The sequence below is a fragment of the Varanus komodoensis genome, unplaced genomic scaffold, assembly GCF_004798865.1.
Source record: "Varanus komodoensis strain SLA01 unplaced genomic scaffold, ASM479886v1 scaffold14_1, whole genome shotgun sequence".
Lineage (NCBI taxonomy): Eukaryota > Metazoa > Chordata > Lepidosauria > Squamata > Varanidae > Varanus > Varanus komodoensis.
In genome coordinates this window covers 16223838-16244835 of record NW_025335438.1, presented here as the reverse complement: position 1 = coordinate 16244835, position 20998 = coordinate 16223838, and the positions used below count along the sequence as shown (strand labels likewise).

General features: G+C 39.6%; 1 protein-coding gene across 7 annotated transcripts in view; it reads left to right on the top strand.

Annotated features, from left to right (window-relative positions):
- FAM110B (family with sequence similarity 110 member B) overlaps positions 1 to 20719 on the top strand; it is a 100624-nt gene extending 79905 nt beyond the window's left edge. For all 7 annotated transcript variants that reach the window (XM_044424215.1, XM_044424213.1, XM_044424216.1 and 4 more), the window contains one exon: positions 17810 to 20719. In XM_044424215.1, the coding sequence (XP_044280150.1) occupies positions 18142 to 19254 (1113 nt within the window). In that variant the 5' untranslated portion in view covers positions 17810 to 18141 and the 3' untranslated portion in view covers positions 19255 to 20719. The remainder of the gene's footprint in view (positions 1 to 17809) is intronic.
- Positions 20720 to 20998: the final 279 nt, after the last annotated feature.

Sequence of the window (20998 nt, the reverse complement as noted above, 5' to 3'; positions counted from 1 at the left end):
TTTTACCTTTCTAATTGCAGTTGTGCACAATGCTTCTGAAGAGAGACAGTTGAAATAAAGTGAATGAAAGTTTTGTTTGCCACAGAGAACTATTTAATCAAGTGAATCAGATATCCTGTGAAGATAATTTAATTCATTAGCTTTCAAATTATGTTCCAAGGTACTCTAATATTTCCATGAGAAGATCAATTGCAGTGCGCAAATTACCATGAAAGATGGAGAAGGTGGAACCAAACAAGCAGTATGTTCAGGGATATGCTCCAGAATGCATTCTTAGTACACAGTGACCTAAACAAATTTGGCCAATGTCCCTCATGAACAGAAAGTGCCCAGCATTTCTTGCAGTACACATGGATTCCATTAAAGGTGTGGCTAGATTTTCAGCTAATGAGTTGTTTTAAGGAAAGTGTCCACTAAAAGTAGAAATTTAAGGTCTCTGGACACTAAATGAAAAGTGATTTTAGTTTAGCGATAACAGGAAAAAAATGATCTCTGCCCTTCATCATTGTAGTTACCTAGCAATACCCAGTACTGGAAGAAAGCAGATGGTTACACAATGACAAGTGATGGACTTCAGATAGTCAAGTAGAGGAGGAGATGCAGTTCAGTCTACTTCTGACCTGTGAATAGTTCATATTGAAGCTGTGGGCCTGGTCAGATAATCAGTATCCATAGGTGCTAAGTACTGTAGCAGAAGGTTGACCAGGATTCCCACTCCTGCAGCTACCTGGGCTGAACTCTGACCCAGAATCTCCCTGGTTCCAGAGCCTTGGACCAGATACTGGATCTTGGGTCTGTTCAGCACACAACAGACCCAAGCATCGGAGGAAAATAGCTTTATTAAAAGGATAACATGCAGGGGTGGGGGTAACTAAAATACAGCTAAAGGGATAAGGGGGGGAGGGGAGTTTGGAGAACAGCAAGAGCAAGTTTATGTATGCATGTATTTATGTGATAGACTTGATCCATGTAACCATGCACTTTCCCAGTCACATTACTGGGTCTTCACACAGTGTTCAGATAAGCACATGTTGTAGTCCTTGCAGTTATTATTGTCGATTATTGACACAATTGTAGTCCTTGCAGTTATTGACACAGTTGTAGTTATTATTACACAGTTATTATTGACTCAGTTGTAGTCCTTGCAGTTATTATTGTCAATCTTTTTACAGTTCCTGAATAATAAAACTGCTCACACTTATTTGTATATTAAGGCTACTTGGCTTATACACACACCACAATAAAAAACTGTTTTGATGCTGTATTGTGCATGTCACTGTTCCTCAGCCTAGTGTTCTCTACAAGTTTTGGATTACAGCTTGCAGAATTCCTGATCATTGGCCATGCTGGCCTGATGAGAGAATAGAAGTCCAAATCATGTAGAGAACACCAGGCTGAGGAAAGCTGTAATACATCATCAATGCTGGCAACTCTAGCGGCACAAGTTCAATGACTGGAGCAAAAAAAAAAAAAATGGTACCTGATCAGAATCCAACATACGTAGCTTCCTTCCTCCTGTTCCATGAGGCCCAAACTCTGTGTTGTTTGTATAGTAGATAGCAGATCATATCAGGATTAGCAGGGCATAGCAAGAAGAAATGTTCAACCACTGCCACCCCACACACACACTCACCTTTCCCCAAAATTCCACAAATCCCAGGATAATTTTAAAAGGGAAAAAAATCCATTAACACAAGAAGAGGTTTCCTTCTGTCCGTCCGTCCATCCGTCCTTCCTTCCTTGCTTCCACCTCTCCCTCTGCACCAGCAGCAAGATGAAACTCTAGAGGATTTGAGGTTGGTGGAGGAAAGTTTAATTCTCCCATCCTGGTGCATGTTGTGCACACAACACTAAAGTAAAAAACCTATCAAGCTCAGCAGCACACTACACAACTATCTAAAATACGTGGTTTGACTGTGAGAATCCAGTGCAAAACATGTTATGTTCATCCCATAGATGCCCATGTTTTATGTGATTAACTGGGAAGAACAAGCAAATATTTTTTCTGCTTGCACTAATTAATATGTATATTCCACTCTGCTTTGCTCAGTTTTGGGTATCTAACACTTTGCTCATTTTCTCTCTCCTTTTTCATCTTCTGCTTGCTGGCGCTGTGTTCCCTCATTGTTCTAGGCTGTGCCTCTTGTCCTCTTCTCAGGCCTTAGCTTCAGGTCTCTGGTGTAGGCTTCTGCTATTGCTTGTCAAACTTTCTTCAGCCCTTCTTCTTCTCCTCTTTAACATCTGAGCTGCTCCAGATACCCTTTTGCCTACACTGTTCTTTGAGAATCAAAATTCAGAACTGGAATTTTGTAACTCTAATCTGTAACATAGGGTTCCATTTTAATTTGTAATCTTCTGCTTCCATTGTATTCCCATCCCCACTTCTCCATTTGGTGTCCTTTTTCTCCTGTCTTCCTGAGAGCATATGCACATTACATACATACTAGTTTAACTTAGATGGGAAACGTCACTTAAACTGTTCTAGCACCAAAATAAATTTATTATTTCACCTTTACCCCTTCTTTCTGTTTCTCCCTTCTTAAAATGTTGTGATATTATCTTAGATAATACCTTAGATCACTCTGTAGATGCCTTGTTGATCAGGACTTCTTAGCTGGAAGTCTGCAGTAGCTCTTCTAACTATCCTACTGGCTCATGGATGTATCTTGAGCTGGTTGACCCAGATATGAACCCTCCACACCTCTCATGAGCAGCACTCCATGCAATTTGTCTGCTTTCTTAAATGCAGTTTCATATTTTTGCCTACATTTTTAAAGCCCAGCAGTATTAGGTACAGGACTCCAGGGAACATGATGTTTGATGACAGGAAAATTCAAACCGAGAGAGTCACACATTATATTTTGGTGAACATCTGGATGTAGTTTGTGCTCTGCATTGTTAGTTTTTCATTTTGGTCTTGAAGCTCAGGTGAAAAACTGCCCATCTTTCTATGCACTGTGATTTCTTTTGTGTGGGCTCTATACATCACACACATGGGTCCTGGACCTTTATAGCCCCGTGTTCAGAGCTTGTGGATTGCATGGTCAAAAAGAGGTAAGGAAGGCTAGAAATGAGGGGATTGTATTTGACGGTCTCTTTGGCAATGACTTTATATCCCATGTGTGAGAATTAATGCTCAGTCAAACAACTCAGAGCTTTTCACAAAATCTTTCATGTGTTTGCAACAAATTACAGTTGTGGAAGCTGTGAACCGGTGTGAAAATATTTGTCCATTCAAAGACAGCATGGAACATTATTCTCTCTTTGAATGGATTTGATTGTTTCTTCACATAGACAAAGGGGGTTATATTTTTAGTGCCATCATTGTGCTTATTAAAATATCTGATTGGCTAAGATTATGTATTTGGAGGAAAAATATATATTTACTGCTTATTTGTTCAGTGAATGGTATGAAAGCAGCTGGTGTTTTGTTTTGTTTTTTTTTGTTTTTTGAACTGTTGACAGCCCTGGAAGAACAGGTGGGTTTGTAGGTACATGTTGATCCTTCTTGTACAGAAAGTGTTTTTACCTTCCAGGACTGTTGGTGTGAATTGTTGATATAACTGTGTGGTGTAGTTCTGATTACTCTTAGAACACCTCTAGTGTACAAGTTTGAATGCCTTGATTGTAATATATTTCATCTGTAAGCCAGCATCATATTATGAAATTCAACATTTTGAACACTTCATGTTTATAGGCAGCTAGCATTTTAATTCAGTTTCCCTCTTCTCCACTTTATAAAAGTCAATTTCATAAAGCAAGGGTGTGTAACCTCTTGCTCGCAGGTCTAATCCAGCAAAACCTGTTTCTACATCTGAGCTTGTCTCATTTCCTCCAGAGCTCAGGTCTGGGCTCCCGACCACTCCCCCTTGGAGGGATCCTCACTGCTAACTGCAGCATCTTCCTTTGTAAGGTTCAATTCTGTGTAGTTTCCCAAAAATACACAACCTGCAAACTTGTCACATCATAAGTCATTACTGTGAAAAAAACCCCTCAAATTAAGGACAGATTGGGCTTTTTCCAGAAGCGACCACCTGGAAAAAATGGCCAAAAGACATCATCCTGCAGTACAGATGATGTGCCTTAGCCATTTCATTAGGAACCAAATCCTTCTAAAGTCAGAATTATCTTCCTTGTTTTGTTTTAAGGGTCAATATTTGTTATGGTATTAATAGAGTTAGGTTAGGTCTCTTCATAAAATGAGTTTTAATTTTGTGTATAGAATCTAAATTTGGCCTATGGAAAGTTCCTGATGCTAGACTGTAAAAATAGTCACAAAATATAGCTGGCCTCTAAAATGACAGCTATTTAGTTAGTGAGGGAAATGTGTTGATTTATTTCTGCCTACAGTTATTCCTTGAAGGACTAAAATTACTGGAACACTAACTTGTAATTTTCACTGTTTCCTAGCACATCTGTGTCAACTAAGAGCACTACTTAAGCTTCTGAAAAACAAAAATAATGAGTGTCAAAATTAATACAGTGTAATTTCAGTACAAAGTCAGCTACTCACTTATTTATCCAACTAACTTTTTGTTGAAAACAGATTTTTCAACAATATATCTAATGTTAATGTGCTATATAAAATAGCAAATTCTTTTGGAGGAGATTACACTATAGCATTTGAAGTATTTAGTCTATGCTTAATTTGTTGCATTAAAGCCGGTGGCTCAGCTTCTATTGAAATGGAACAAAAGAGATAACTGGAATTGCTCTGCAAAACCTGAAAATGGAAACATAAACATTAGGTGTTCTATGATGGTAGAATTATATTATCAAAAATGATACATATTTTGTAAGCAGTATTGTCTTTATTTTCATTTGTGTTTCTTAACTAATATTTAAAAACTATATGGGAATTTGAAAGCTCCCTAACAAGCTTACTCTATGATATCAATAAGGTTTCTCTATTATTAGATGGATTCCCTCCTCCCTCTATTTTTTGGTGGCGGGGCAGGGGAGCACTTTTCCCCTTTGGAAGACAAGCTTTCTTCTTAAAAGGCAACTCCACAGGAAATAGAGCTGCAGGACCCTTACTTTTTTTGATTTTTCTCTCTTTTGAAAAACTCATAGTGGCTTACATCATTCTCCTGTTCTCAGTCTCATCCCCACAACAACAACCTTGTGAGGTAGGTTGGGCTGAGAGTCTATGACTGACCCAAAGTCATCCAGTTGGCTCCATGGCTGAGCAGGAACTAGAACCCAGATCGTCTGAGTCCCAGTCCCGTACTCTTAACCATTTTTACCTGAGTACTTGTTTTCATCAGATTTCTTGTTTTCATTGTGACAGTTCCTCCTTGTTCTCTTGTACATAGCACACTTTCACTATCTTACTTTGCACCCTTCACTATTTCTCAGCCTAACCTAACTCGCACCTTTATGTGAATGAGGAAGAACCTTGAATGAAATTAGGTTTTGCATTACATGAGGACATCTGTACTCAGAAAGGGTTAATTTTTTGCATTTATTATAACCAGGCTTTCCTGTAATATTTTAAATACTGTACTAGTGGAAAGACAAGGCAGAATGAAAGAGACCATAATTCATCCTGAATTTTGCCCAAGCATTCAGTCACAAAGAAGGAAAAGCAGTTTGAACAGCACTTGAGAAGAAACCAAGGCATTTAGTGTAACTAGATGGGCTGTGCCAAACTTACTGGATTTTGAGAAGTTATTGTGATTATTGTTCTCCATATGGCACCATGGAGCAGCTGAATATGGCACAGTTTACCCTTCCCAAGGTTTCACTAGTTAATGAACAATTTTACTTACTTAAGACTTAATATTGTTTTATTGCATGTATATCTCCCCTTTTTTCCTGTTGTGAGGAAACCAAGGCTGCTTACATAGCTCAATTTTATCTTCACAACAACAGTTGTGAGGAAGGTAGGCTGAGAGACAGTGGCTGCCTCAAGGTCAGACAGTGAGACTCATGGCTAAGTGGGGATTAGAACCCAGATCCTTCAGGTACCCAGTCCGCAACACTTTAACCACACTGGCTGAAATCAGATGATTTCAGTCCAAGTGTCTTGGGATATCCAAAATGAAAAATGAAAGCTGTTTTAAAAGTATGGTTAAATGTTTGCACACTTGATTCTCTACAATCATTTTACATTAAAATTCCAATATTGGAACATAAAGATAACCTTATAAATGTGTTTTATTATAGATGTCATAAAATGTTTAACATGATGTCTTGATCAACTGACAAAGCAATCCTGTAATCCTTAGGCAACATCTTGGAGCTATGTAATTGTCTTAAGCACTTCTCCAAGGTTTTAGACAGAGCTCTGACATTAAAGGATGTTTTCCCAAAGGCAGAACCTTCCTCCATGGCTCCTCATAGCCACTGCAGAGGTTTCCACAATGGCTTCCTTTGTGAAGTTAGAACTCCAGCTCCTATGGGGAAAGAAATTGGGAGTGTCAGGAGTGTGCCAGTGGAGGAGTGGCCAAGGAATCAAGTCATCCCACACCCTCATAGCTCCCAAGTATACCCCATCAAGTGGATGCAGGTGGCACAGTGGTTTAAACTGCTGTGCTGCTGGGCTGGGTGACTGAAAGGTCACCAGTTCAAATCTGCACAACGGGGTGAGTTCCTGTTGCTCCATCCCAGCTCCTGCCAACCTTGTAGTTCAAAAGCATACAAATGCAAGTAGATAAAAAGGTACCACTTTGGTGTGCAGGTAACAGCATTCCGTGCACTTCGGTGTTTAGTCATGCCAGCCACATGACCACGGAGACTGTCTGCAGACAAATGCTGGCTCCCTCAGCTAGGAAATGGAGATGAGCGCCGCCCCCTAGAGTCAGGAATGACTGGACATAATGTCAAGGGGAAACCTTTACCTTTATACCCCATCACAGACGGAAAAATGCTTTTACCATCCCTCTCTCCCTGGTGGCAAGAGCCAGGCCAGCCCAGACTTCTGAGATCAGAGCCCTCTTTCAGTAGGGCTTCTGAGACTTGGGATTGTTCTCCAATTTTTAAATGAGAAGAAAATTAACTGCACATGATTGAGTGCATTTTCCCTTAAATTCACTGACAAAGCAATTACAAGGAAATGAAATCAATGGATGAGCCTCTAGTCTCTTTTTTGGAGATAACTATTACCATATTTGTGATATGTGCTCATGTGTATTTTTAATCCCTGAATCATCAATGTTGATAAAAGAAATAAACTGGATGGATGCATCCCGTACTAACAAATTTGGTATTGTTAAGGGAGTACAGAAGTCTGTCTTCCTTTATTTTTTACCATCAGCATAAAGAATTTGCATTTTATCTGCATTTGATAAATGGCTAACAGCAACACATTAGCTTGCACTAGGTCAACCTTGTATGCAGAATCTCTCCCTGTAATTTGTAAACACTGCCTTGCTTTATGAAAGGAATTTTCTTGTAGAGTGCCTTGATCTGAAAGTCATGCCAAGCTTGCGATGCCAAGTTTCCATAGTGAAGAAGCAATTTGACCCAGAAAGTTTATGGAAGCCAAATTAAAAAACAAAGGTGACCTGCTTATGCTACTGCCGATGAAGTTTGGTTATTCCAAACATTTTGTAAATGAAATTGAATCCCCAACTCCCTCCCATCACTGTTCTCATTCTCTGCTGAATACCATTTGGTCACAGAAGCTGATTGAATAGGTAAGTTCTTCCAACTGTACAGTGCCTATTATACTCCACTTGAAATGTGGGACTTGAAATCTGGAGCAACAAGTTAGTGCATCTGTTTTGTATTGTTGCTTGAGACACTTCCATTTCTTTTTTCCTGACATTCAGGACATTTCCTTTACATTCAGACAAGTATTGCCATGTCAAGTTAACTAAGGGAGTTAACAGTTAGATATTCCTCAGTCCAATCATTTGAAGTTTAGTGCACTTGTTCACCACACCTTTGAGATTTGCTACAACATTTTGCTGGAATAATTATTCTGTTGTTGTTTACACTGTTGTTGAGATCAAGGCAAACTTCCAGGGGCTACATGCCAGAAGTGGGCAGAGCTGGTGCTAATAGGCCAAAAACTAACTGGGATTTCACCAGCCTCCCAATTTGTCTGTCTAATTGAAGCTAATTCAGGTTTTGCCTATTATGATAGAATGTTGTTTGACACACATGTGTTATGCTACAACTCCTGATGAAGATGTGCAGTTGGAAGAGTAACACCAGTTCATCCTGTTCTTGAGACTTCATCTGATCAGTGGACAGGAAGGGAAAGCCAATCAAGAGTGTAAAGGGAAGAGAAAAACAGAAGCTAGAGGCTAGGAGGTGAGGGGAAATAATGAAGAGGTCTGAGGAGACAAATAGACTGAGGGAAAGAAATTGCCAAGTTGGCATCTGTGAGTAAGGAGAAGGAGAGACCAAAGGATAAGGGAAAGGGAAAGGGTCTGTGTGACTGGAAGAAGATTGGGTGGTCTAGGAATTGGTTCTATTTCCCTGCCCCACAGTGTCACTGTTTTTCCCTACCCTTTCTTGGTTCATCAAACTTCCATGCAAGCCACTATATTACTATTTATGTATTAGATTTTTGTTGCACTTTTTCTTATATCAAACTCAAAGCAGCCTGCATCACTCTTCTCCCCCTGCTCTCAGTCCTATCCCCACAAAAAAAAAACAAAAAAAAACCGAAAACAAAAACCCCTCTGTGAAGCAAGGTTGGACTGAACATCTGTGACTGGCCCAAAGTCATCCAGCTGGCACCGTGGCCGAGTGGAGAGTAGAACCCAGATTGCCTGAGACCCAGTCTTGCACTCTTAGCCACTACACCACACAGGATCTCATCACATCTCAGTCACATCCTCTGTGGGATTCATTTTTTTGGTGGCTTTTACAGCCTTTTCTGAAATTCCCAAACATGCCTAGAGGTTCAGAAAGGTGGTGCTGGTGGTGGTGGTGATGTGCCATCAAGGTGACCCTTAAAAAGGTTGGCAAGGTTGTGTTTTTGTTTTGTTTTGTTTTGGTTTTTGTTTTCTTTTTTTCTGTTCTGAATGACTTTTTCTGCTTCTGCAAATATTGAGATTCACCTGTCATGCTGGTATCTTCCTTTTGTTTTTCAGTAGTCCCATTTCAGCTGCAAAGCATTCATAGCTTAGTATCTAAATTTGGCATTAGTTTATGTATTGTGTATGTATAAGTGTATGTGAATGCATGCACACATGTATGTATGCTTGTGTACTCTGTGTATGTGTGTGATACTAAAATAGATTAGCATTAAAATGTTCTTTCATAATTTAGCTTTTTCTCTGAAACAGAGCTCTTGCTTCCTTCTAAAATCCCCATAATTCTTCAGCATTCTCAAATAATTAATGTGGCCAGCTCTGGGAGGGACAGTACATTTCTTGAGCATTGGCCTCAAACTGCAGACATCCATCTTATCCCTTCCTTCTGTTTGCCTTGATTTTGTCTTTCATCTGTACCTGCTATCTTTCAGTACTTAATATCTGTGGGGGATGCTCCTGGCTTATCTAAGGTGTCTGAATCATCGCCTGCTTCCATGTAGCAGTATGATGATAGATCTGGCATCCAAATGATCTAAATGTCTCTGCTGATTATTCCACAGTGAGGCTGTCCTTTCACTCAACACTCTTAGCTGATTCCAGACTATATGCAGACAATGAATTGTTTCTGGTACTCTAAGAACCCTTATGCAGCTGCGATATATTTGGCTTGCAAAAATCTAGGTACAGATTAGCAGGGCAAAACACAGTTGGAAGCTGGCATACTGCCCAGAATCTGCTTTTAACCTTTTTAAACTCTCTCCCCCAACCCACCATAAGGCACACTGTCTGTTGGGGAAGATACTCTGTGTTTTCTCCTCAAGAGCTAAGTGGCTAAATTATATCCTGCTCTTACTCAAAGCACTGTCCGGTGGATTAGGGCATGGTTGACTGACCGAAAGCAGAAGGTAACCATTAGTGGGGAATCATCGCGATGGTGGCCAGTGACAAGCAGAGTCCCCCAGGGCTCTGTCCTGGGGCCAATCCTGTTTAATCTTTTCATTAATGACATGGAAGAAGGGGTGAACAGTCTGCTGATCAAATTCGCAGATGACACTAAAACTGGAGCAGTGGCCACAACTGAGGAGCAGGTAATTCAGATCCAAAAGGATCTGGACAGACTATGGAAGTGGGCAGGAGACAACAGGATGGTGTTCAATGTGGATAAGTGCAAGGTCTCGCGCTTGGGGCATTGGAATAGGTGTCATAAGTACAGGTTAGGTGGCAAGTGGCTGGAAAGCAGCACTTGTGAAAGGGACCTCGGGGTTGACTGCAGGCTAAACATGAATCAGCAGTGTGATGCAGTGGTCAAGAGGGCGAACGCCACCCTTGGCTGCATAGCCAGAAGTGTGGTTTCTAGATCAAGAGAGGTATTACTACCACTCTATATGACTCTGGTGTGCCTGCAACTGGAGTATTGTGTTCAGTTTTGGGCCCCTCATTACAGAAAGGATATAGCCAGGTTGGAGTCAGTGCAGCGTAGGGCCACAAGTTTGGTGGCCGGCTTGCAGGGGATGCCGTATGAGGCGAGACTGAGGGAACTGGGTCTCTTCAGCCTGGAGAAGAGGAGACTCAGAGGGGATATGTTGGCGACATACATGTATGTAAGGGGATGTCACACGGAGATGGGTAGAGACCTGTTCTCCCCTGCAGAGGAAGGCAGAACGCACTCCAATGGAGCAAAGCTCAGGGAGCCAAGGTTCCATTTGGATGCCAGGAAGCATTTCCTGACAGTTAGGGCCCCAAGGGTGTGGAATGGGCTTCCATGAGAGGTCGTTGAGGCCCCATCGGTGTGGATGTTCAAGGATAGGCTGGAAGTCCACATGATGGGCATGTCGTGAGCGGAGCCAGCTGGTGCCGGAGGTCAGACTAGATGGCCTGGCAGACCCCTTCTGATTCGCTCTGTTTCTATGTTTCTATGTTACTCCTATTGCAAGGAACCCAAGGCAGCTTACGTGGAGTCATTGGCCTTGTTTGAGTATTTCCGTGGCTAAAACAAGCCATAGTGACTTTTTAAAACTGTAGTATATGCCATACACCTTTTTTCTAATTGCCTAAACAATGTGGCCTTTTGTTGGGCTATCTTTGGTTGTTTTCTTCCTGAAATAACCTTGCTGCCTGGGTTTGTACAACAATAAGCTGCATCCAAGCAGTTAATTAGGTAAGCTATGGTCATAGGGACCAGGACATTGACTGGCCTAAGATCACCCACTGAGCCTCATAGCAAAGCAGAGATTAGAACCCGTATCTTCCAAGTCCCAGTCCAGCATTCAGCCACCACACCATTTTTCTCTACAGAATAAACCCTATGATGCCCAAGAAATAGTATTATAAATGCCATTACCTGAAATCTAGTTGGAAATTTCTCAATTTCCACTGGTGACTCTTGACAGTGGAATTCACTGCCAAAGCCTCTTCTTCCTCCTTCATGATTTTCATGAAGCCTCCTGTTTAAGAAGTCTTTCAACTGTCTTGTTTCACATGACCCTATTTTAATTTTAATTTTTATTTTATTGGTTATAATTGAATTTGTATTTTAAATGTGCTAAACTATATGCTAATTAAATATGGTGTGCCACTTCATGTATGCTTTTTGATTTGAGAAAAAAAGATATAAGTACTAAAGGAAGAGAAAATAAGAAATTAAAATAAATGGATTTTCACCTGCAGGCCCTCAGCTGACCCTAGTTGGATGTTAATGTGCTGCAGGCCAAGTAGTTATAATTACTTTGAACAGAAACTACCAATATCTGTATTCTTTAACATACTTGATTTTCTATATTATATATAGATTTATGAAATGGTCAAATTTTTACTTTTGATGTGTTTTACAACGATTTGTGATATATTTTATTATATTCTTTAGAAAAAGACATTGGACTGCATCAGTCCTCCTAGTCGACTGTGGCTAGTACTTTATAGCTTCAGAAACTCCCAGCCTATTTGGGTTGTTCTAAATTTTCCTCTAAATTCTCATGAATTTGCAGTCTCAAGAGGATCCAAGAAGCCTTCCGTTGCCTTGTTCATAGATAACTTAGTGTTATCTTAAGAAATGGTTCTCTATTCCACCTATAAGATATTCAATGTTCAACATAGGTCATTACATCCTAGTAGGATTTCCTTCATCCTAAATTATCTGTAACTCTTGCAAAACCATTGCTATTGCTGCTCACTTTATATGTTATCTCAAATAACTTTTTCTTGTCCAGACTGAGCAAAAGACTATGGAAGAAGATACCATAAAGATAGGCTAGACATGCACATAGTGGGCATGTCGTGAGCAGAGCCAGCTGGAGCCGGGGTCAGAGTAGATGGCCTGGGAGACCCCTTCTTACTCACTCTGTTTCTATGTTTCTATACTCACAGAGCATTAAGCTAGGTTTTAAGTGCTCATATCATATGCATATGTTGTAATAGTTGTAAAAATTTGTAATCAGTTGATCAAATTTATCAAATTTGTAATCAGTTGATCAAATCCATAGAACTACAAATAAATAAAACAGTACACCAGAATCTTAAAGCATGCAGAATCAACATATAAACACAGTTATATAATATTCCAGGAAGCACAACTTGCTCCTTAAATATGATCCTTCCAGTTTCAGATATTATGAATTCTTCTCCTGTTTTTCATTGCTACAGGTAGAAATTGACACTGCATTGACACTGTTGGGATTTTTTCTCCTATCAGGGATTGACCTTCCTGGAAGTTTGGTCAATATAGAGCCAATCATTTGCTGCCTTGCTCTAGCATAGAAATTACAGAACAGAAGGACATGTTCTGTCTCCTGATAATTACAAGCTTATACCCTTGAAGAAAGAGAGTTGCCTGCAAAGTCTCCCCAAAGAATTTGGGATGGAAAAAAGTTCAATCTGGCCAGAATTTTACCTCTTCAATATTTAGTAACATGCACAGTTTGAAAGTAGGGATCTAACTGGAAAGAATCATCATATGAAATAAGTTCTTATTTGCTCTGTTTACATTTGTTGGTAATATAGTATAAGATTGTATTAAAAGTATTCCTGTTCTTTCATGACAGTTTCAGAATTCTATAATGGTAACCCTAATGAAAAACTTAGTAGGTACCCTTAGAGGAAAGTTCCTAAGAGTTTAAATTAGTTATAAAGTACAAGAGGGAAGGAAGGAAGAAGTTAAGAAATGGCATTTTTTAAGTGTAAAGAAGGCTGTTATCCAAGAAACAATCAGAAGGTTGAAGGTTCTGTCCTATAAACTTTTTATAGATAACTATTCAGAAAACTTAATGATACTTTCAACAGGGTGTTCTGAACTCTTGGACAACATTAGAAACTATGCAAACTCAAATTTGGAAGTACACAGTTTAGCTCTGTGGACTTGAGACATGCATTACTTGTATTACTATAGACTTGACACGATATACTGATGTCTTCTGGCCCTTGGAAGAACTATCAATTGCTTCAAAGAGATCTTTTTTACAAAATGGATAAGGGTGTCATACTTCAGTTGAACACACATTTGCTTGGCCCAGTTCTAATTTGTTTGATTTTTTAAAAATCATAAGTACAAACAAGAGACAGCCAAAGAAATTCAGTTTGAGTGTTGCTTTAAAACATAGAGCACTCCTTTGGCTCCCTTCCCTTTAGCAAGGGCCCAGTGATCTCAGTGATAATGCAGGTGTCTAATATACAGAAGGTCCTGGGATCAGTCTCTGGAACCTGCAGTTTTAAGAAAAGGCAACTCAGAGCCCACAGAGCTGTGGCTAGTAAAGGCGCCCTGTACTGAGCTAGGTCATGGACCAATGGGCTAATTCAGTTCAAAGGAAACCCATGTATTGCACATTTTAAATATGGCACTTGCCCACTTGCTATCTTTAATTGCCTGTTCTTTAGCACCTAATAAACTTAGATACACAGCTACCAAAAGCTATAAAAGAAAAGAAATGTATCGTAAAGAGAATTGTGTTTGTTTTTTAAATTTACTGGTATCTGTTGTTTATGTGAAAAGTTTTTAAATTATTTTTTAAACAACAACATCTGTCTCTTTAGCCAAGGCTGGAAATAACTAATGTAAAAAATGAAATTAACAAGCATAGCTTGTAGTAGCAGACCATGAGATTTAATCTATAAATTGCCCTGTATATTTTGTGTTATAAATAAATGGAACAACCATTTAGCATTGTTCTGAGCTATCTTTTTCACTACTATGCCTCACCAGTTTTTAGGATGATAGGAATATATCATCTGAAGTATCTTTTATACATGTATTTATTGATAATGGTTTTACTCTAACCATCCCCTTGTACCAGTGCAACAGAAACCACTGGCTGAAAGAATTTCCCATCTCCCCCTCCTCTGCCCCTGTGCCCTGTGTTAGGGACACTGGAGATTTTGGAGGTGCTACCAAAGACTGCAAGGGGAACTAGAAGGTGGGGAAAACATACCTGATGGAAAACTTGTTTGTGCTATGGTGACTTAACAACACTCTCTCTGACCAACAGATCTTTGTGACTTTGCTGCATGGATACCTTTCCTTTCCTCGGTAAACATTAATGATCAGTACTTGTTTGATCAGGATGTGGTGGTGAGAGGGGGAAATGGGTACCTGAGCTAGGGCAGGGAGGTGTTTGCATGGTTTTCAGTGCTTGTAGACTTCTGGGTACAGGGTCTCCTGCAGCACTCTTTTATGCTCTCATTGAGGAAATCTGTTTCCAGTCATCAGATCACGTTTGACTGGCCTAAGGCACATGTGTAAAAAGCACACATCCACATGTAGGAACCGTCAGATTGCAGTAAGTACCTACAGATGGCCCATAAGAGCTAGCATGTGTACAAAGAGAATGTAATCTTCCTCTGATATAAATGGCAGGTTAGTAGTAGGTAATTATGTATTATAGCAGCTCTATTACAGTATTACAGTACTATACAACATCAATACAATGGCAGTACCGTATTATAACAGCTTTGTACTTACAAAACCTGGATTCTCAAAAAGAAATAATATAAAAGTTACACACAATATTTCTGCAGCTGGGAAACTCATATACTACATTTTGCAAACAAATTCTGCAGCTGTATGATCATTTTCCAGTTTTTATTTAGTACATTTTTGTTGCATAAAATTTTGCAACGTTACTGCTTCATTATCTGCCTAATATTAACCATTAAAGAGTTCGATATTCTTAACATCAGCAAATGATGTTTAATCCTGGTTTAATCCCAGTATTCATTTCAGCAGTTACTTATAAAGTGCCAAAAATATGTCTTTGCATAAGAAGTGTTATATAATGACCATTTTTGTGTTCAATGTTAATTAGATTATATCAAGGAAGTCTTAAGAATTTATAATAGATATGAATTACTGTCTTTTTAATTTTGTAGGAAGAAATAACTATTTTAATACTTTACACACATATAATGCCCCTTAAAAGAAAGCAAATAATAACTTGCAATTCAGTATGCAGCATTTGCCAGAAGCATTTTATAAACTTATAAAATTATACCTTTAAATACCCATGCTGGTAAATTTTTTAGCTTACTAAAAGGGAAGTTTTTCTTCCAAGGAAGGAATATAAAAAGTTGCCTTATAACAGATGAAACCCTTTGTCCATCTTACATCATTCTTTGAATTTGGTCATGATGCTTCCTCATTTCAATTGCTGCCTGTTTCTTTTAAGAGGAGAAAATTTAGAGGCCACACATGAGACCTTCTGCATGCAAAGTACTTGCTCCACCAATAAGCTTCAGTGCCTTCTAAGAGGGCCATTCTCACTTCTGCAAATAATTATGGTGTCTAAGTTCTTTTTCTGTTTGCACTTGTGGTCTTTTAAAGAAGCTTTGCCAACTTTGACTGACCCATGGGAAGGGAGAAGGCAGTTCATGTTTACAGGCTGGAGATGACTGATCCATGCTATATATACTGAGCAACAGAGTCCTGAATATCTTGACCTTCCACTCCAAGGGCACCTCTTAGCTTACAGCACTTGGGCATCTGTATTCCTTCTGTTCACTTGATTTAATTTTACTTCAGAGTGGGTCTTCACAGAATCCATGTGCAGCTGAACTTTGCAGAAAGTCAGATACTAAGTCATAAGGAAAAGGCTGAATGGCATTTATGCAGCTTTTCACTAAAAGTGGCCTTTTTGAACTGGTCAGAAATAAAGCAGGGAAAAGATGATTACACATGTAAAAAGGCTGCTGTTTGACTTTGTGTGACTTGTCAAGTGCGTAACATGTGAAGATATGTTAATAGTAATGAACTAGTTGCCCATTTTCCTGGGTGATCATGACATTGTCAGTGCTCTTATTTAATTCATAACTGAAATTGGATATTTTGAAAGTAGACTCCCATGTAATGAGATAAAAATATGATAAATGAGATCCATTTGTTTTGAAATGAGATTCTTAAATTTCCCTCAGGAATCTCTTGTAATATTCTCTTAAATACCATGTCTTAAACTCCATCTCTGAAATTAGCAATCCAGATTACTGTTGACAAACTTAAGTGACAGATTTGCAGCATGATGCAATTTATCTTCACTATTTACCTTTGTCCTGTTTAAATGACAAAATAGCTACATAGTAAAAGCAGATGAGAACTTGTGGTTTATGTATTAGCTGCATCAAAGCAATTATACAGTAATACAGGAATTGCTACACTGAGTGAAATCCGTGTTCTGGCTGCTGACCACTGCCACCCATTTACCTCAAGTAAACTCTCTCCCTAGGTGCAATTCCCATAGGTTTGTCCTGTTTTCCTCCTGCATCAGATAATTGCAGGTGCATGGTACCTGAGTGTAGGAATAGCTAATCTTTACTAGGTACCCTGTAGATACAGACTGCTCTACTTTCAGATCAGGCAATTTGTTATGTTTCTTCCCCAGCATTGTTTCATAATTTCTTGGGTTGTTTATTCAGCCATACAATTTATCATTTAACCTTGGGTAAGTAGAAGCAGCTTCAGTGACAGGCTGCATTAACTCCTCTCTGGCCACCAAAGCTACCACAACATCTACTTTCTTTACCCTTTTGTTGAAAGTACTTCCACTTCAAGACATCACAGGAGACTGGGTCTAGGCAGCAGGAGAACAAGTAAAGGGGACGGAGCATAAAGTTTTTTGCAGTGCAGTCCTATGCATGTCCAGGCAGAAACATCCCCAGCCCCTCCCCCCCACAAAATGGCCCTTAATGTATTCTCATAATTGCTTTGAGGGCAAAGAGACCCATGTAATAGACATCTAGTTCTGGTTTTATGGTCATCTTCAATATATGTAATACAAAGACACATGAAAAGAACACATAGCTGTTTGCAATTTCATAGAAACTGGATTCCAAATAAAACCTAATAAATAGAGAGCACCAAGCCAAAACACCCTTAGCTACAGTTTGGTTTTCTTTTATGCTATTGTTACAGCGTGGGATTTTTTCCCCCCAACAAAAATGTACTTTTCATTCCGCCTGCTTAGTGTATTTCAGTAATTACCTGAAATGCAGCCACAGCCATGAGGAAGCAATAGGCCACAGAAGATGCATAAGCAAGAATTAGCTTAGAACCCACTGAGGCTTCGTCACTGTGGTTTTTACATCATTTTAACCCAGACTTAGGCCAGGAATAACAAACTTCTTAATTAAAAAAGCATTAATATAAAATGTATAGATGAGGAGAGATTCTTCCCATGCTGCTTACTTTCTTAATAAGGCACACACCAAGGTATTGTGGAATGTACAGCCCACAACTGTAGCTCAGCCAACAGATGAAAGGGTGTGGAAGGAGAGCTCTCTGTTGCTATAGCTGTGATATCATACACTATAACTAACATGTGGTTGGTTATTTTGCGTTTCAGATCACTGCTTGTAGTTGAGCACAAAGAAACCGCAGAGATTTCCACATCCTTCAGAGAGAAGAAAGAACCCAGCAGAGCAGGATTAATACAGACTTGTTTCTGGTGGCCTTTTTGCACAAAGGCTGCCTTCGAAGAGGGGCAGGAAAGAAAGAAACACCGTGATATTTAATGAGCCGTGAAATGAAGCATTGCTGCTGGTGCTGCTCCTCCTGCTAACCCTCAGATTCGAAGATTCAGCTGCTATTCACTGTGCTTAATATACATGTTTCTGCACCGTGCATTTAGATCCCAGAAAGGAATTCAAAACGGCTGCCGGGGAAAGGCCACCAAACATGCCTACAGAAACACTACAGACAGGTAGCATGGTCAAACCTGTCAGTCCTGCCATCACTTTCACCTCAGCTGTACCCCTCCGCATTTTGAACAAAGGACCTGACTATTTTCGCAGGCAGGCGGAGCCTAATCCAAAAAGACTCAGTGCTGTGGAGAGGCTGGAGGCCGATAAGGCAAAATATGTAAAGAGCCAAGAGGTCATCAATGCCAAACAAGAACCAGTGAAGCCAGCTGTGCTCCCCAAGCCTCCAGTGTGCCCTGCAGCTAAGCGGGCTTTGGGCAGCCCTACCTTGAAAGTGTTCAGCAACAATGTAAAGACTGAAAGTGGTGTCCAAAGGGAGACCCTAAAGCTCGAGATTTTAAAAAATATAATCAATAGTTCAGAGGGCTCCAGTTCAGGCTCAGGGCACAAACACAGTTCACGAAATTGGCCTCCCCACAAATCTGATTCTGGAGACCTACACCGACATTCGTTTGCAGAATCCTTAAAGGTTTACTCCACCCAAGGCCGTAGCAGTCCTCAAGAAAGCAACTCCAGCGTGAGTAGAAGGCTACTGGAACAGTCACCAGAGTCATTCTTACATGTTTCTCATAGCTCCTCAGACATTAGAAAAGTATCTAGTGGCAAACCTTTAAAAGCAATACCATGCAGTAGTTCAGCTCCCCCTCTGCCTCCCAAACCCAAAATTGCTGCCATCACCACACTGAAATCTCCAGAGATGGACACAGTAGAATCCAGTTGTGGAGTCAGCAGGCGACCTTCCTTACAACGATCAAAGTCAGACTTAAGTGACAGATACTTTCGAGTTGATGCTGATGTTGAAAGGTTCTTTAACTATTGTGGACTGGATCCTGAAGAGCTTGAAAACCTTGGGATGGAAAATTTTGCAAGGGCTAACTCAGACATTATCTCTCTCAACTTTCGCAGTGCAAGTATGATAAGTTCAGACTGTGAACAGTCTCAGGACAGCAACAGTGACCTTAGAAATGATGACAGTGCCAATGACCGCGTGCCATATGGTATTTCTGCCATTGAAAGAAATGCCAGAATCATCAAGTGGTTATACAGCATCAAGCAAGCCAGAGAGTCACAGAAAGTGTCCCATGTGTGAGTGAATCTTCAGGGGGACAATGAGAGACTGTATCTTTGTGAATATTCAGTTGTGAAGGGTTGTGAAGTCTACTTGAAGTCTTAATACACTTCTCAGATCTCTTTTTGTGTTGCTTGTTGTGCAATGTTTTCAAGTTGCATGCCTGTCAACATGTGAACTGACCTGGCTTCCACTTGAACAATAACTATCTACAGAGCCTGGCTAAGCATACACACTTTATCTGCCAAAAGTTTAAGACCAGAATCTAAATAGGGCTTTGTTTTTGAATAAATTGTTTACATTAAATGGTTACATGGCTTATTTTTAATAGTACTGTAGCCCCTTTCATTGTGGTTGAGGTTTTTTTATATATACACCTTCTAAGTTTTTTGTGTGCTATGCACAATTATAGTTAAGACACAGGTATCTTTTCAACTTAAGTTTTAAGAAGAGGAGAAAATGCCAAAATAAAACCTTACCTAGAGCAGTGTAGTAGTCTGACGACAAATGAACTATCTATAAACTACCATGTGTAATGAAGCTGGGTATTGGAAATTGTTTTCCGTTTCAGTGTTCTCACTGAAGGCCCCTACCCCTGCATTCTCTACATGGCTTTTTTACAAACTGTGAAAGTAGTCTACAAAGCCCTCTCAAATTTTATAAACTACCTTTACGGGTGTTTGGTAAGTGTCATGGCTTAGTTTTTACTAACCGAGAAGTATTTTTGAAAGAGGCTGACAAGGTGACAAATGAAAATGAAGAGTAGCATTTTAAAGGAAGATTCCTTGTCTTAAACTTTTGACAGGAATTGTTAGATCCTGTGTGCTGATCTTGAATGCCTTTAACTAGACAAAGCACATCATGATTACAAGCGCCTGCTGCTAACTACATTTTTTGTAGATCTGTTTGAGCAGTTCATGAACAGAAAATGGAGGTACACAGCCATATCAGTATAAGAGCCTCTTACTCATAAGTCAAACGCACCCAATATAGCTGAACTATATCTGAGGAATTGTGATTATGTTGTCTTAAATATGTTATATTTAAAGGCTGTGGAAGCTTGTTACAGCTCTAGAAAACTGTAGAAACATGACAGTATGTAGCTTTTTTTCCCCTTCCCCTCTTCTCCCCCTTGCCCTACAACGTTTAGTGCTGCACGTCAATCTGTTACACTTTTTTTTAAATAATCTTGTGTCTTCCCAATGGTTTAACTGTCATGCCAAAGTGACAGTTGTGGTGCGTAGCAAAGAAGTCAAAAGTGCAGTGGTCTGCTTCATTATTACAATTATTATTATTCATGCTTTGAAGTACTTTGCAGCACTATCTTACACTTCATCAGCTAATATGAAACTTTTTATTGTATAAATGCTGTAAGACTTTGTACATATTTCAGTTCTTATGAGATCTTTAAAAAAAGTGTTATGCTAATAAATAGCTCTTGGTGCAGCTACTGCTTATGTGTTTATATATTTGTATTCTTAATTTGTTGCACTAAAATGGACATAGGAGAAAAATTCTATCTAATGACTAAGAGACCATTTTTTAATGGAAACACCAACAGAATTTCCCAACCTGGCAAACTCATGTTGTACTAAACTGCCAACATGTGGAAATTGTAGTTCAACACTAGGAAGATGCCAGTTTGAGGAAAGGGGAATTAAATAGTAGCTGCACAGCAAAAGAGTGGCACAGAGTGAAGGGAACAAACCCTTTTGACTGCTGCACTTCCAAGAAAAATGCCCCCTCCCTAAGCTCCACAATGTAC